Source organism: Berghia stephanieae, chromosome 1 (genome assembly GCF_034508935.2).
Source record: "Berghia stephanieae isolate SIO BIC M18660-M18661 chromosome 1, UCSD_Bste_1.3, whole genome shotgun sequence".
Taxonomy (NCBI): Eukaryota; Metazoa; Mollusca; class Gastropoda; order Nudibranchia; family Aeolidiidae; genus Berghia; species Berghia stephanieae.
In genome coordinates, this window is record NC_088360.1 from 41332393 (window position 1) to 41349892 (window position 17500).

The window sequence follows — 17500 nt, forward strand, 5'->3', positions numbered from 1 at the left end:
ATACACTTATAACCTTATCGAATCAGGTTACCCAAGTATTCATCTCACGACTGTTTTAGGTTCTCAACACTTTGCCATTCTAACAAATGATGTTTTCTAAATATGTAACCATAAAGAAGTGATGAGAATTCTTATTTTTCAGTTCTCTTAAACTGTGTACACCTTATCAGGGATAAAATTTCCTTTAATAAAATAATTATCTAACATTAAATAAATTGATTATTATTGGATCAAGGTCAAATAGAAATGTAGGACAGTGTAAAAAGAGCCCGTGACATAATTATTTTATATATTCGCATTTTACTATCAAATTACCTATAGTCTTCGAATAACGTGAGATGATCTCGAACCAAAAATAAATACATTTATAAAGCACTTTGCAGTTCTAACAGAAGTCAAAGTGATACTAACAGATAGATAGAAGCTGTGGACTTTGGACCGTGTTCCCTTGTTTTTTTTACGCACCAAATGTTATGCGTTGTTTTATATTCCGCTCAATTGGCACTCTTAGTTACCTCGAGAACGCGTATTTTGTTTACTTTCCAAGATGTTTTTTTAGTAATGTTTTTTAATTAATTTCATTGTTGTTGGCCGAAGAAGGATTTTGAGCCCGAAATGTTCCATGATTGGTATTTTGTTCATTTTTTTTCTTTATAGCTGTTCTAACACAACATGTTTGTTAAAAATTAAACAATAAAGAATTAATAAACAAAATGGTTTTCATTCACTTTAATTTTAAATTGTTTCCTTTATATTGGGATGAAAATTACCTCCATTGTAACATATTCATTTAACATTTTCTATTTAGCTGAATATTATGAGAGCAAGGTCAAATAAAAGTAAAATATAATCTAAAAAGAGTATGTGAAATAAATATCTGTATGTGCATATTTTACCATAAATCATCTTTGGTCGGCAAGCAAAATAAGATTATCTCCGACCAACATAATAAAGTAGTAGTAAAACCTAATGACTATTTTCTATTTTTAAATTAATCTATTTATTCATTTTGTTATTTATTTATTTATTTATTTATTTATTTATTTATTTATTTATTTGTCTTGCTTGCATTGAGCCGTAATGGTTGAATTAATAATATTAGTACCGTTTGGAGAATTGGTTGACAAATATTAATGTAGGGGATGACACGGATGATGATGATGATGATGATGATGATGATGATGGGCCAAATTGCTCACCAAGAAGACATGGTTCTCCAAGCGCCTCCCATTGGTTGGATACTCCTCCTCATGGTGCGTCCACACAAACACTTGATCAGCGAAAGGGTTGGCCGTGGAAGCAGTTATATTCTGATCTTCGAGGTCATTCACACTGCAAGGCGTGTGTGTGTGTGTGTGTGTGTGTGTGTGTGTGTGAAAGGGGTGGGGAGGAATGGAATAGATTGCTTTACGTAACTGCCATCAATTTAGCTTTAAACTTTATTCTAATACTCTTACAATATTAAATAGTATACAGTATATAAATAAGCAAACAAACTTTGACCATTCATAACGAAAATGAGTTTACCATACCAGGCTGATTTAAAAGAATGATTTTTTTAAAGCGTAATAATATATTTACATAACGTCATAAAGCAAAGCAATAAAGGAAATGGAATTAAAATATAGTAAAAGGGAATCAGATCGTACAGATAGTATGCACTTGGCTAAGAAGCTCATGACATTGCCATCCGGAAGTATAATGGACCAACACACAAAACTGTGTGTATCCATGAACGTTTATAATCGGATTAATACAGTTCAGTGAGCATTACTCATGAACGCGGATGGCAAAAAACAATAACAAATATGTGAGGGGCGTCATCTTCGAACTATCTATAGGATATGTTATGAATAATAGAAGAACATTATACGATATTTTAAAAAGCAAGAAAATGTCGATTCCGAAAATTCAAACATTAGAACAAATTTTGAGATTCAATCTAATTTTGAAATGACTTTAATTCTTTCCAAGTGGACGAAATAACTTCAGATAAAATTCCATGAACACAAATACGATTCAATAGTCTGATGTCACGCCGCCTGGCAACGGCGGCCATCTTGGTTCTAAACAAAGAAAATCATTACTTTTTATTTTTCATGCTGGCTAGAACTTTTCATATGTCTTATGATCAGAATGTGTAAAAGTCAAAACATGATCAAATGTATGTGTTTTTTTCTTCTGGATACGCTTTATACTAGCCGGAGAAATATTTCATACGGGCGTCCGCCATTGTTCCGATAGTTTAGAGCCAGTGTTGCTAAGTTACCATGCGTCATTAGGAAGGAAGTGACGGTACGACTATTGAATCCTATTCAACTTGCAGGATCCAGTCTACCACGATATATGATACCGTTTTGAAACGATGCGTCACATTTCACTTACTTGTCTTCAGCTGCTGTTGTTGATGGCGCTGAAAACACACTGGTCGTCGTTGTTCGAATCGTGCTCTGGGTTCGACCATTACTCAAACAGAATAGCAGAACGACAAATATCATCGATGTTATTTTCCATCGTGGAAATGCTGTCTTATGCAGATGATCCATTTGAAAACAGGTCACTCTTACTTTTCTACATATGTGGTAATAATAATGATAATGATGATAATGATGTGGTTCTTGATGATGACATGTTAATGATGATGATGATGATGATGATGATGATGATGATGATGATGATGATGATGATGATGATGATGATGATGATGTCGACGATGATGATGATGATGATGATGATGATGATGATGATGATGATGATGATGATGATGATGATGATGATGATGATGATGATAATAATAATGATAAAGGAGAAAAATCAAATATGATAACACTTAACACTTTACTCCAGGGAATCCTTAAGATATATAAATATATATATATATATATAAATATATATATATATATATATTATATATATATATATATATATATATACATTCGTGAGATATCAATGTGCACAAATTCTATAAAATGCTCGCGAATTATATATACTATAAGCAATCTTTTAGTAATGAGAATTATTAGAGTTCATATCTTACCCGTTTCTTCCACTAAATGAACTATTATCCAAAATTGAACCCTTCCTATCTATAGAATCATGTTTATTTTCCAGGAACTGATATTTACATTTTAATTGACTAAGCTATATTATAATGTCTAATTCTTCTCCTCACAATAATCTTCAGCTATATCCTCTCTACTTGTCTAACCTACTAGTCAATCTACAAAAGAACAAGAAGTCACCATCCACCTCCATCGCGTGACAAGCCCAGTTGTATTCCTTATTCATGACTTTCTTCCACGGGTTCAACTCCGTCGTCTACCTATGTTATCATTCAATAATTCACCAATTCTACTATTGCTTCACCCGTCCCTCTCTGTGACGTCAGAAATGTGTCTCTTAGATCCTTTTTATACACTCTATTCCAGACATATAAAAAGCTAGAGGTGCCTAAATGAGCCAATATAGTGGAAAGTAAAATAAGGAGAGTAAATGTGACTCGTGACAAAAAATACAACTACAATACAAAGTAAACAAGATTTAGATAGAAAAAGAAAGAAAATGTATATATATATATATATATATATATATATATATATATATGTGTGTGTGTGTGTGTGTGTGTGTGTGTGTGTGTGTGTGTAATATCCATCCCAGACGCGTCTAAACGATCTCCCTGATGATTCCATGAATTCTGGATGAAACAACGTTGTGGGAGAATGTGTAAAAAAAAAACGAGGTGAGAATAAATATATAATAATATAATTTTCTTATTTTTGCTTTGCTTTTTTTTCTCTTCCTTGTTATTATTTCGTTTACATGAAGGCTAAAAGCCGAAACGTTGTTTATTTTGTGTTGGATCTTTTACATGAATCACATTTACTGCCATTATTTTACTCTCTAAATCCAGCCACAAAAGTAAGTATTGGTCAGAAGAAGAAGAATTAAATAAGGCACTGTTTTCTCGTCCTCACCTCCCTAAAATAAATATAAGGAAAATGAATAGTAACAAAGACAATATTATAACTGTAAGTGTTTATGTAGGACAACAGTTTAATAAAACAGACAATGTTGGGACAAAAGCTAATTATCTATAACTAATAACTACTATCTTAATTGTTTTTGTTATTGGCTGAAGGAGTTTCAATTAATATAACAGCTTGGAAAAAAGAACAAAATACATAACATGGACATTTCAGACGTAAACTCCTTCTTCATTCAGCCAATAACAAAACAATTAGAATAGTAATATATCACTTTAAATCATTTTAAATTATTATTATTATTATTATTATTATTATTATTATTATTATTATTATTATTATATTATTATTATTATTATTATTATTATTATTATTATTATTATTATTATTATTATTACTATTATATTTATTATTATTATTATTATTATTATTATTATTATTATTATTATTATTATTATTATTAGTAGTAGTAGTAGTAGTAGTAGTAGTAGTAGTAGTAGTATAGTATAGTAGTAGTAGTAGTAGTAGTATTAGTATTATTATTACTTTTTTTATTATTATTATCATTATTATTATTATTATTATTATTATTATTATTATTATTATTATTATTATTATTATTATTATTTTTATTATTATTATTATAAAGCCAAGAAGAACAATGTCTATCACTGTGAAACATTTCATGTTTGCTATGTCCTTAGTACTTTGTGGTTCCATACCAATCAGTTATAACATTTGTGATGTACTCCCTCAAAATCATATAATATCGAGGAAAATTAAATGTCAAATATGATGTTAAAGTTAATGTGACAAAAAGTAAGAAGTTTTGGGTTTGTTTTGTCTTTTATTGTTTTTTTTGTTTTGTTTTTTTACTTATAGAATATATACCGATGGTCGGCGGATCAAACCTTTGAAGTCTCAATTTTCACGATCTGAGGATCAAAACTCTGAAGCTTTCACACCATGTTTAGTTTTATTTAACTTTGGGCGGCATCAGATGCCATAATAAAACTGAATCTAAGTCACACGATTTTAGACTTTTTAAAATCTAGTATCGAAACAACTCCAAAATAACACTCTATTGAGGCGTTAGGAACACAATCGGAATGGGAAAAACGAGCGAACTTCCACTGTGGTGAAAGAACGTGATCTGCAGTCGTGAACTTTTTTTCAGAACCTACAAATTTGGATTTATATTATATCATATAGATAGAATGCGCTTGGCCAAGGAGTTCAAAACATTGCCATCCGGAAGTATAAGGGACCAACACACAAACTCTGTGTAACCATGAACTTTTATAGTCTGGTTAATACAGTTTAGTGAGAACAACTCACGAACGCGGATGGTATGCCGGCAAAAACCATAACAAAGGCCTGAGTGACGTCATCTGCATACTATCTATATAATTATTGGGGGGCGAAGTGGTCGAGGACCCGGAAGGTCCCGGGCCCGAGCCCCGCTGCTGGCATTTTCGGGGTTTTTTTTTCCTTGGGGGAAGATTATTAACCTTCAAATTGTTCACTTTGGACCACGTGGGTGATTCCTGTTTATATCGGACACCTTGTTTGATGGATTATCTATATTCTTTTATAGAATATATTCTATCTTTGGCTGGGCCACGGAATGTGTTGATGTCTCAGGCGTAAATCTATTTTATACATTATAATTTGATGTCACGATGCCCATATGAAAATAAAAACAGCTTTCCGTGTGTCAATTGGACCAACTTTTTAAATTTTAAATGTAATTTAACATTCCAATTTGATGTCACAATGTTATGTGAAGATACAATATTACATTTATCTATATAAATATTTATATCTATATATACATACATCCTCCTGAAGAGAGCGAATGCTCGAAATAATTTTGTATGTTTAACAAAATTAAACTTGAAAAATGTTATAAATAGCTGCTCTTATCAAAACGTTGAGCACAATTATTGTTTTTATAATATATGTATATATATATATATATATATATATATATATATATATATATAAAATTTGAGATTAATAAAACGTGATCTAAGAGATTATTTGTTATCTATCATTATCTATCCATTTGTAAAATAATTCCTGGGAAGTCAAAAGACAAAACGTAAAAATCGGCACAGCTTATCTAAAAGGTCTGTAATATATTTTATTTATAAGTTTGTAGTGTGTGGCTTTTGTAACAGTTTAACTTTCGGGAATTCAGTGTCAAATACCATTATACTATCATGTTTACTTCTTTAATTCTTCTGCTATCACTAGGTAAGATAAACCTTTAACAAATGACTGTTTTATGTACTCGTTTAATCCTCCCCGATATTATTTAACTCCTAAATGTTGTCATAATTTGCCTCATATACTGTTGTTAGCTATCATATAATTGAATTTCATTTAAATTTACGAGTTTAATTCAGATAAATTTAGAAAATAAACTCTTTTGTCAAAAAATCAGTGGACAAACAGGTGATCCTGACTTTGGCCATGTATACTAGTTTTCGTATATGCATTATGATTCTCAGATTTTATTTCAGCCAAATCAAACCATTTCTTTTTTAAACAAAACAAAAACTGATATGATACTATGCCAAGTATGTTTTCCGTTAGCAATTTGTTTGAAAAAAGGTAGTTCTTGATAGTAATCCACTTAACTCAGAATCACATAAATAGTAATTAAAATCAAGTTATCCCATTTTTTTTTTCAATTTACTGCTTTAACAAAATTTTAATTCAGAGAAACAAATAGATAAAATATACTTACGTCAAATTACCGGGTTATACTAGATAAAATGGGATGTGAATTAATGGCCAGCTTCGACCACAGAAAACAGGCGTCTGTGCTTCAGTGCCATGGCTTTACAAAGGCAAAATATCTGATCAAATTTTCCCAATCCATTAATTCCCTGACTCTGATAGAATATTGTATAATTGTTTCTCATGCCTTTATTGTTTTTGATACATTTTAGCTGTGGTTTAACCAGTTAACTGCTGTACTCTGGAAAGACACGTATTTTAAAATCGAATTAAATGAACCTCATTTTGGCAATTAAACCTGGGACCTAACGAGGCCCCGGGTTTGAGAATTTTTGCCTAGATGAGGGTCATTTAAATCGATCGATACTTGAAAGACGAATTTTCTGGCCAAATGTTGAATACGTGTTTATCGAGACAACGATAGTTAACTGGTTGATTAATTAGCTTCAAACCAGTGAAATCCGAGTCATTTTTCTGTATTTGTTTTATTCTGATGCTTTAATTAAACTAACAATCATGTACAGAGCAAATCGAGGATCACTTGAAACATAGTAGGTAACATCTTGCCATAGTTATTAGTCATCATATCACATGTACTGTACCTACAGCTTCTACAAGATTGATCACCAAAAGCTAAAAATGGGCCTTTTCATTTATTAAATGGGACACATGAAGTTGAAGTATGTATGTATTTTTTGATAATCTCATTTTACAATAAGACGATTATAAATCATATTGACTCTCAGCTTTCTAAAGAGGTACAAACATGAATTCTATAAGAAAGTGAAATAATTTGGGAGCAGTCACTTGTGTAAGATAAACATCTGTAAAAATGTACACGAAAAATGACCGGAAAAGTAGAGATATACGAGACAAGAAAAAAGCACAAAAACAAAATATCGGCCTGCCCTACCTACACATGTCGTCATAGGTCGACATTATGGTTAATGTCACCAATTACCGATAAGGACGAATCAAATTTGGTTCATGGTAGGAGATGCCTTTTTTCAATGCTGTAAATATGTTGCTTGATCCATTTATATTTGACAAAAGTAATGGCACTTTGGGAAGGGCCGGTCACCCAACCACATTAAGTCGTTGATCCAAGATATTGCCTGGTAAGAAGGCTATCTCGAACGTTTGTTCTAGACCGGATGTTACGAAATTCTTAATCATCTCACAAGCTGTATCTATTTGCTTGGTCCATACATTTTTTTACTAGATTACACGTTTATACATACAGCTATATCTATCTTTTGTACTTTTCTTCCACAGCTCTTTGTACCTATTCAAGCGAGCATGTAGAAAAGTGTTACCATTACGTGGGGTGCTTTGATAATTCACCCCCGTTTGACATTGCTAATGGACATCTCCCCCTATCTCCAGAGGAACTGGACATAAAGCTGCACCTTTTTACGACCAAAAATGTTGCAGAACCTGATGTTCTCGATTATAAAGATGCCTCGTCCATCAAACAATCTCATTTTAACGTCAAATTGCCTGTTAAAATCATTGTCCATGGGTACTTCAGTCGTGGCAGCGGGAACTGGGTGACAATATTAAAAAATGAAATTCTGAAAAAGGTAGTCAATCATCAATATTATACTCATTTTACTGTTAATTCAATGTATATCAATTATTTCCCTTAAGATGAGTATTTTTTTTTAATTTAGACAAAGAAAGCATTTTAATAATTTGAGCATTTACGTGTTCGAATCTCTTTACAAGGGGGCCTCCTAGTCAACAGCTGCACTTAACATGTAGGGCAAAACATGACACCTGTTAGGCGATATTTCAATCAGTTTTTTCCAACAAAGATAAACTGAGAGGTGTTCTTGCCCTCCCAAAGTGGACAGGGAGGTCACTTACTGTGTCTTCAATATCTCTATAATATATATTTTCCAAGTTGCTCTCTGTCTTTATCTTGAGATGAGATTACTTGGTTTTGATCGTTTCTTGTCGGAGTCCTTGACTGGGAGGGAAACATGCAGATGTATTGTGTTTGTTTTGTAAGGTGTTAAATTTTTCCTTGCAAACCATCTCGCTGTTATGTATTGATAGTTATATTTTTTGCATTCGGCATATTTTGTAAACATCTGAGTGTGTTCCTCTCAGTGGAATACAGCACGCTGTTTGAATGGAGTATCTCTTGATGCATCCGTTTTCATTTTTTGTTTTGACGTAATAGGAAAAAAGCGATTACGTTTAAAGACCTTAGAAATTTTGAAACATCAAAGTCAATCGGTTACAATGTATTTATTCCAAATGTTAAGGTTCTAAGTAAATGATTCTTGAAATGATATGGAAAATTGCAAAACTTTCCAGCCCACACAACAATCTACTTTCACTTTCACTTCCTGATGAGAGCGAAGGCTCGAAACAATATTGTAGAAGGTGATTATAGATAGATATACTTGAAATATTTATATATATATATATATAATATATATATATATATATATATATATATATATTAATAAACACATTCAGATGATATAAATGTAAATCAGATATCAAGGGAAGAAATGTTTTCTAAAATAATACCTATCTCTAAAGATTACATTTGCAATATTTGATGTCAGATTGTCAAACAATAATTCTAATTGAATTTAGATATGGCAGATTTAAGAAGTATTATTCAAAATGTTTTGAAAGCAATTTATTCAGAAATGATGAAATCAGAATCTTTTGAGGAGAAGAATAAAATTTCTTGTACTCTTGTGTTTTGGAATCGCTCGTGCAGGAATTTGAACACGTCCGTAATTCCAAAAAGCAAGAGTGTAAGAACCTATTATAAATCTTCTGGTATACCTTTACGGTCATTCAATTCTTGGTATGGTACACAGTTGTTCATCTGCCCCAATTGATGCTATACTTTTTGGTAAAATATTCACAGCATCCGCCAGCAGGATTCAACGTACCAACACATAAAACTATGTGTAACCTTAACGTTTATAGTGTGGTTGATATAATTTTGTAAGACTTAATCAATAAAATGTCCTTCTAAAATCAATAATAAAGAGCTGAGTGATGCCAATTTCGTCACATCTATCTCTTACATGCGCTACACAACTGTATCAAGTTAATTAATTATTTTGCTGGCATTGCCGACATAGTCCATCCTCCAGTAGAAGAATACCGGATGAAATCAATCTTGTTAATGCTATTATTATTAATTTCGACCAATACTACATGAATTGACAGAGTATATGTTAACCTGTTCAGTTGAACAGCACGTCAGAATTTATCTACGCAACTTGATACCAGTTCTTAATTAAGAGTTTGTCATTACATTTCCTTATTACACACTGTTTTCAAAAAATGGTCAAAACACTGACAACACTTATCATACTTTTATTTTTTTCAGGAAAAAGTAAATGTCATTACTGTTGACTGGAGAATCGGTGCTGCCACCGTGAACTATGAACAGGCGATTGCCAACACAAGAATGGTGGCAATGCAGATGAAATTGTTGTTGAAACTAATGGTAGACCATCTTCATTTGCCATTGCAAAACGTCCATCTCATCGGTCACTCACTAGGCGCCCATACATCGGGCTATGTAGGACATATGTTCGGCTCTAAAATTGGACGAATTACAGGTTGTGCCAAGTTGGTTGTAATACATCTTTTTTTATCGAGTCTACTTTTGATGAAATGAAATCAAAGCTAGATATCGATGGATATTTTTTAAAAATTAAGCATTTTATGAAATATTGATATGGTTTTAATTACATTCAATAGTCTTCAATTTTCTCTATATTATGAAATGGGTTTTTTTCATAAATGGTAAGTCACCTCATAACATCCCCTTTTAGTATATCCACTTGACCATGTATCCATTCACTGCTTCGTTGTTTTTTTGGCAATATGTGAAAAATCCGTTGTCTAAGGAAATGAAAATGCATAATATTATTACGGGCTGACAAATTGCAAGATTATTATTTCATTTGATTTTTCTGACCAGATAAAACACGTCAGAGTTATTATATCTTACTCGGAGTGTATTATCTCACCAGAATATTTCGAATAGTATATAAAAGCATCCATAATCATAATTTAAGTCTCATGATCATACAGTAATCCCTCACAACTTATATCAAATTTTATTCCATAAGCTATGGACGCCTCCGAGCCGAACTTCAAGGATGCCGACCCGACCGTCAGGGTTGACGGGTCCGACGCCATATTTGTTGATGCTATCCATACGGACAGCAAGCCTTTTACATCCTTTGGTGTTGATGGTGGCTTGGGACTAATGATGAGTTACGGCGATGTGGACTTTTACGTCAACGGAGGAACGGACCAACCTGGATGTAAAACGGTCATGGAGTCCATTTGGAACTTTTTTGGAATGAGTAAACTATGCTGTTTTGGTTAATATATTTCGAATGATTTCAAATTAATACCTTACGACTTTTTAATGATAGTAATGATGATGATGAGGTGGAGGAGGAGGAGAGGAGAAGGAGGATGATGATGATGAGGAAGAGGAGGAAGAGGAGGAGGAGGAAGATTGTGATAATGATTGTGAGTAGTTGTGATGATGTATAAATAAAAAAGTAATCATTTGGCCTAGACCTGTCGAACTATGTACGAGTAATATGACTCAATGTCTCCTTTTTATGCAAAGCGTTAAAATCCTTGTCATTGAAGATGAAACTAAATATAATGATAATTAAGACTCAGTTTGGGGAAAATACTCTAAATGAAATTACAATATATGTTTTAGTTTTCACTAACGAAGTGACTATTCTCATCCCCTAGTCTAGGATGCTAGTCTTCATAATAGTAGTCCACAATTGTTGTATGTTTAATCCAAAGGTTGTAATGCAGTAATTTGTTAAGTTTCTTGTCACAAGTTGCACAATTTAAAAAAAATCAATCAAATCCAAATCGCAAAAAGCCGGCGACGTTTTTTTCGGTAATCCAATCGGCCCGGGGGGGGGGGGGGGGGGGATGAGAATAGAGGCAGCCTTTCACTAAATAGTATTAATCAAACTATCTACAAACGTTTAAAGTTACACATAATTTTTGTGTTGGTGCCTTATATCTGGTTGGCGGATGTTGTGAGATGTTTTAACTAAACGCATAACATCAATAAGTAATACTTACTTAGACCTGTCGCTCCTCCAGGTGGATAGGCTATAAACGACGCTCCTCCATCGGACACGATTTTGGGCTGACTTCCTTTTTGTTTTGTTCTACAGTTCATCATCAGAGTTTCTCCAATCGGCATTCGGTTCGGGAAAATTTAGATGATGAAAAAGCAATTGATGATTAACCTGTTACGAAGCATTAACCAATCAGAATATTTACTACCATTTATTCCGTCCCCTTGACTGTATATTTCCAGTCAACGAAAAGGCCTGAGCTACCCTTTGTACATGTCATACATACAAATGGGTCAGACCATAGCCATCGTAAACTTATAGCCTGACACTGACCTAACAATAACATCAAAAGACAAGTTTTTGGCCACAAATGAAAACAAATTATGTGTTGTATTCACTAGTTCAACCAATGGAATCACTTGTTTCATTGAGCACCACTAACGACAACACACTAGGCGCTGAACAATCCAAAAAACGACGTCAAAATATAAATCTTAGTCGGTCCTAGTGTCAGGCTAAAAGTTAACGATGGCTTCGTGCAAAACCTATAGATAGTGTGCACTTGGCCAAAAAGTTCACAACTTTGCCATCCGGAATTATAACGGAGCAACACAAAAACTATGTTAAACCTTAAACGTTTATAGTCTTGTTAATACAGTTTAGCGAGAATTACTCATAAACGCGGATGGCAAAAAAAAACAATAACAAAGGGCGGAGTGACATCAACTTCGATCTATCTATAAGTGAGTAGTGCACTGATTAAAGATTGGCATCGCGCCACCTGGCAACTATGCATTTTTTTTCAATCATCTGTGTTAAAACTGTGGATAATGCTCAGGATCTGTGGGTCTGTGGGTTGTTTGTTTTGAGTGATTGGCAAGTATTTAAGGTGGCTATGGGAAAATACACTATATATTTTTTATTTTCGATTCAAAAATAAAACCACTGAAATGTTTGTTCGTCTATCTAGTTTAAATAAAATATATACGATAAATTACGTAATTTTTCAAAGGCTTTTTTGTAAAATGAAAGTATATTGAATAGCTCGAGACTTACTATAAGATAATAATAAAAGACTAGTGCCAGACTATATAGTATTCATGAAGCATGTGTATGACTCTGCCAAACTTATGCTTCATGACCTGATAATATGGCTGCCTGTTCAGAAAAGTAATACAGTCAAAGCTTACGTGTCAGTGTAACGTGGTCTTGAAAGTACTGCCCCTTCCTGCCATTCAGAACTAATTAAAAGATATATTCAAAACCTCGCCCCTTACGTTCGGCAAGTGATTCCACCAAACTAGGTGTCCTAATATGCGCAAAATGCTGGAATGAGATCATTTTCTCATTTTTGGTCATCTCTTTGGAGAATCGTTATCTATTTTTAAACGTAGATACGCTTAAAACTTATGTTTAAGTTTCGTAGATGATAATGAGAAACAATACAGGGGTCTATTTGTATTGTGTTTGTGTATGTATGTATGTATGTGTGTTGCACGTGTGTGTGTGAGAGAGAGAGAGAGAGAGAGAGAGAGAGAGAGAGAGAGAGGGGGGGGGATATGTTTCAGCCCAAGAATTGAAGCGCTTAGAGTCTGAGGTCTCTGAGTTATGCGCTAAATAACTTTCAGTATTATTATTATTATTTATTATTATTATTATTATTATTATTATTATTATTATTATTATTATTATTATTATTATTATTATTATTATTATTATTATTTTATTATCATTATTATCATTATTATTATTATTATCATTATAATAATAATAATTATTATTATTACTAGTATTATCATTATTATTATTATTATTATGATGATTAGATGTGATTACGATATGATAATGATATGATATTATTTTTTTTAATTATTATTATTATTTATTATTATTATTATTATTATTATTATTATTATTATTATTATTATTATTATTATTATTATTATTATTATTATTATTAAAATATATATATTATTATTATTATTATTATTATATTATTATTATTATTATTATTATTATTATTATTATTATTATTATTATTATTATTATTATATTATTATTATTATTATTATTATTATTATTATTATTATTATTATTATTATTATTATTATTATTATTATTATTATAGTAAAAAAAAGCATTCATGTTAATAGCTTGACATGAGTGCCAACAAATGGTCACCGAGGAATCATCAATTTATAATCAAAGATATGAAACATGGTTCAAGTATGGATGTGCGTTTTTTTAAACTTGAAGTGCACTATCCCGGGTGTAGTCGAGATATTATTTTCCTGCCCCCTTGACCACCTAGCAGTATTTGGGTAACAGGGCCTGTTAGATCTGACGGAAAATACATTGCGATAGACTAGGGTCAAATCCAAAGGGTTTGTAAGCCACTGCTATCGTCCTTGTCACGAAATAGGAACCGGAATATCTAATGGCTCCGAATGATTAATAACTATTTTATGACTCAACTTAAGATTAGATTTAAGCATTAGATTCATCCCGACATTAATTCCGTTTTGATAAAACTTGTCTCATTTTATATCGCAGGAAAACGGAGCTTGTCCAAGACGGTTGCTTGCAGTCATGTGAGAGCCCATGAAGTCTTTATAGCATCCATCAACAACCCGTGTCTTTTCAGAGCTTTTCCCTGCGACAACTATGTAAGCCATCGACATACTCAAAATCCAATAACATCCAAATACGGTATACTCGCTGGACTCTAAAATACTCTCGGGAGAAGCCCCCCCCCCCCCCCCCCCCCCCCCCCCAAAAAAAAAAAAGCGTGCTGGAAGTGGCGACCTATTATAATAGGGAATGAGATTAGCGGAAGAGTAGCGTCCCTTGATTGGACGTCACCCATAGTCTGTGACATCACCGGTGGAAAAGAGATTAGAGAAATAACGTCATGTTGGTGGTGCGCATGCGTCTCTCGTCCTCGCGCGAGGACGAGAGACGCATGCGCACAACCAACATGACGTTCTCTCTCTCTAACTTTTCCGCCGATGACGTCACAGACTATGGGTGACGTCCAATCAAGGGACGCTACTCTTCCGCTAATCACATTCCCTATATAGATAAAATTCGGTCACCCAGCTTAAGCGCGCAGAGTTGCAGAGCGTGCAGGAATTCCGTGTACTAGAATCCAGCGATTACACTCTTAGAAGTAGGAAGTAAACTATCGCTTAACTTTCTAGCTTGTTTAAATAATGTATATTTATAATAATTTATTTTTCACTTTCTTTATGCCGTGAACATGGACTCGGAAATCTAAACAGCGGTGCAAACGAGGGAGAACATAAAGGAGTGAGAAGAGCGTTGTTATTCCCTCCGGATTAAAAAAATCATTGGAATCTGAAGGATTCTTTCTATTCTCCACTGCAGCACTTGGGTACTTGGGACTGTCGTCTTTCAGATCTAGCAATACTTTGCGATGGAAATTCTATCCAAAGGAGAGTGAAGTGTGTGGAGCAGGCACTTATATTGGTTAAGCATCTTATCATACTCAAGGAAAAAAAACGAAAGTACCTGAAGCGGGGCTCGAACCCTGAACTTTTCGGATTACAGTTCAACGCCTTAACCATTTGGCCACTTCCTCCACATCGTCTCTCTATAATAAAAACTTTCAGAAAATCAATTACTTCACACATTTCTCAAAAACAACAGCACTGCTTGAGGGCCGGACAGATGAAGGAAGTGAATTTCAAACAGTTTGAGCCAAATATGACAAATTATGATCTGCAATCGAAAGATTTAAATTTTGTTTTAGGCTACAACTCTACACTTCAATTTTCAAATCGTTTCCTCTACCTCTTCTTTTATTGAGTTAGGGTTGGCCCTTTCTCGATTTTCTATATTATGTTTTGACTTTACCCGGCATACTAAGGTCAGGGTACCGTAATAGGGAACAATAGCGTGATGTCAAATTACTGGTCTCAATCTCCCTGGAAGTGTAAAATCAGTACCCCGGAGGACCTTGTGCATCTGATCTTCTGGTTTCAGAATGGTGGCATCTATTTTCTAACGGTCGTCAGTAAAGATCATACATTACATTCTTGGTCTTTATGTCCCTTAATCATAACGCCTATGCTTCCTGCTACTAAATTATTTATGCCAGCTGATTGTGATTCAATATGTGACCTATTTATTCTTGGTCGCCCGGAGGACTTCTAACATATTTCCAATGAGTTTTGAACCGCAACAGAACAAGGTGTGACGTCATGACTTTTGCTTTCCATTGATCACAGATTTATTCATTTTTTGGCAGAAAAAATTTTTGAGGGGAGAGTGTACAACCTGTGGTGGTGAGGGATGCGGTGTGCTGGGATATTACTCAAACAAATACAGCAAGCGCGGCAAAAAATACCTCAGGACTCTTAGCGAAGATCCTTACTGTGGTGAGTAAAATTCCAATAACGCAAAAGTGATAATAGAATTTTGTATCAATTGTCAGCACTAATGGCATAAATCAATTATCTCAAAATGTTTAACTAGTTTAATGCCGTGCTCTGGAAAACTCGTATTTAAAGATTTGGCCAGAAAACTCGTCCTTTAAATATCAATTAGTTTAAATTACCCTCATCTTGGCATAAACTCTCAAACCTGGGACTTTGCAAAGTTCTATCCAGCGGGTCGGCCGTCACAGTCAAACCCATCGTTCTAACGGTAGGCGTGAAAGGGTGCAGTTGACTCATCGCTATATTTATGGAGACAATAAAGTTATACCACAATGAGATGGTTAAAGAATATATCTTTGCGTGTAGATAATATTGAAGATCAAATATTCCTCTTTAAGTCAAGATAGTTGTGGTGCTAAACTTATGGCAGTGTGATACATTGCTTCTTTCCTTTTACATAATGGCGGCAATTTTTGGTGCACGATGTAATATTACGTCAAAGGCAGCAATCAATATATAAAAGATAGTGCTCAAAGAGAATCCTGTATTTTATATCCATTCTGGAGACGTTGCAGTTGTAGCAAAGATAATCATGTCGTTGTCTCACCGTTTGAGATTCCATTGGTTTTGCCAACAAATTTATAAAACCGAACTTCTGGATGGAAAACGCATAAACGTTCGTAGTATCACAGATTGAAACGATGAAACGACATGGGCAATCGCGTTGCGATACTGACGAAAACTTTTTAGAAAGTAGCAATACGCCTTCGATCAATTCTAAATCAACCCTCCTTCGTACTCAATGAATAGATGTTGGGTAGGATGAGGGACCAAGAGAAATCAGTACCGATCTCGTCATCGAATTCAAACTGTATTCTTACGCACTGCGCTGTGGCTTATGCCATGGGCCTTCTGCCCGTATATATAGTATGCGCTTGGCTGAGAAGCTCACAACATTGCCTTCTGGAAGTATAATGGACCAACACACAAAACTATGTGTAACCATGAACTTTTATAGTCTGGAAAATACGGTTAAGTGAGAATTACTCATAAACGTGGATGGCAAAAAACAATAACAAAGACACGAGTGACGTCATCTTCACTCTATCTATATACAAATTACGCCTAGCTGTGAATAAAGAATTTTATTTTGGTTTATTTCAACGGCCTTACACAATACGTGGTTTTAAAACGCTAATGTTAATACATTACCAATCACCAGGTTATCAGTACGAAATCAAGGCGAGTATAGAAA

General features: G+C 33.7%; 2 protein-coding genes across 19 annotated transcripts in view; one reads left to right on the forward strand and one right to left on the reverse strand.

The window, feature by feature from the left end:
• Nucleotides 1-3224, reverse strand: part of LOC144974676 (SCO-spondin-like) — a 116924-nt gene extending 113700 nt beyond the window's left edge. For 8 of the 18 annotated variants that reach the window (XM_078917846.1, XM_078917818.1, XM_078917810.1 and 5 more), the window contains exons 1-3: nucleotides 3038-3196; nucleotides 2386-2571; nucleotides 1200-1332 (exon numbers count right to left, since the gene is read on the reverse strand). In XM_078917846.1, coding sequence (XP_078773972.1) covers nucleotides 1200-1332; nucleotides 2386-2546 — 294 coding nt within the window. In that variant the 5' untranslated portion in view covers nucleotides 2547-2571; nucleotides 3038-3196. Of the gene's footprint in view, nucleotides 1-1199; nucleotides 1333-2385; nucleotides 2572-3037 lie in introns of all 18 variants that reach the window. The other 10 variants (XM_078917917.1, XM_078917925.1, XM_078917800.1 and 7 more) reach the window with 5 other exon arrangements.
• Nucleotides 3225-6152: 2928 nt separating this feature from the next.
• LOC144974791 (pancreatic lipase-related protein 2-like) overlaps nucleotides 6153-17500 on the forward strand; it is a 16594-nt gene continuing 5246 nt past the window's right edge. Inside the window, exons 1-7 of the mRNA XM_078918059.1 lie at nucleotides 6153-6242; nucleotides 8007-8314; nucleotides 10099-10333; nucleotides 10850-11089; nucleotides 14399-14511; nucleotides 16116-16245; nucleotides 17468-17500. The exon at nucleotides 17468-17500 is cut by the window's right edge and continues 94 nt beyond it. Coding sequence (XP_078774185.1) covers nucleotides 6209-6242; nucleotides 8007-8314; nucleotides 10099-10333; nucleotides 10850-11089; nucleotides 14399-14511; nucleotides 16116-16245; nucleotides 17468-17500 — 1093 coding nt within the window. The 5' untranslated portion in view covers nucleotides 6153-6208. The remainder of the gene's footprint in view (nucleotides 6243-8006; nucleotides 8315-10098; nucleotides 10334-10849; nucleotides 11090-14398; nucleotides 14512-16115; nucleotides 16246-17467) is intronic.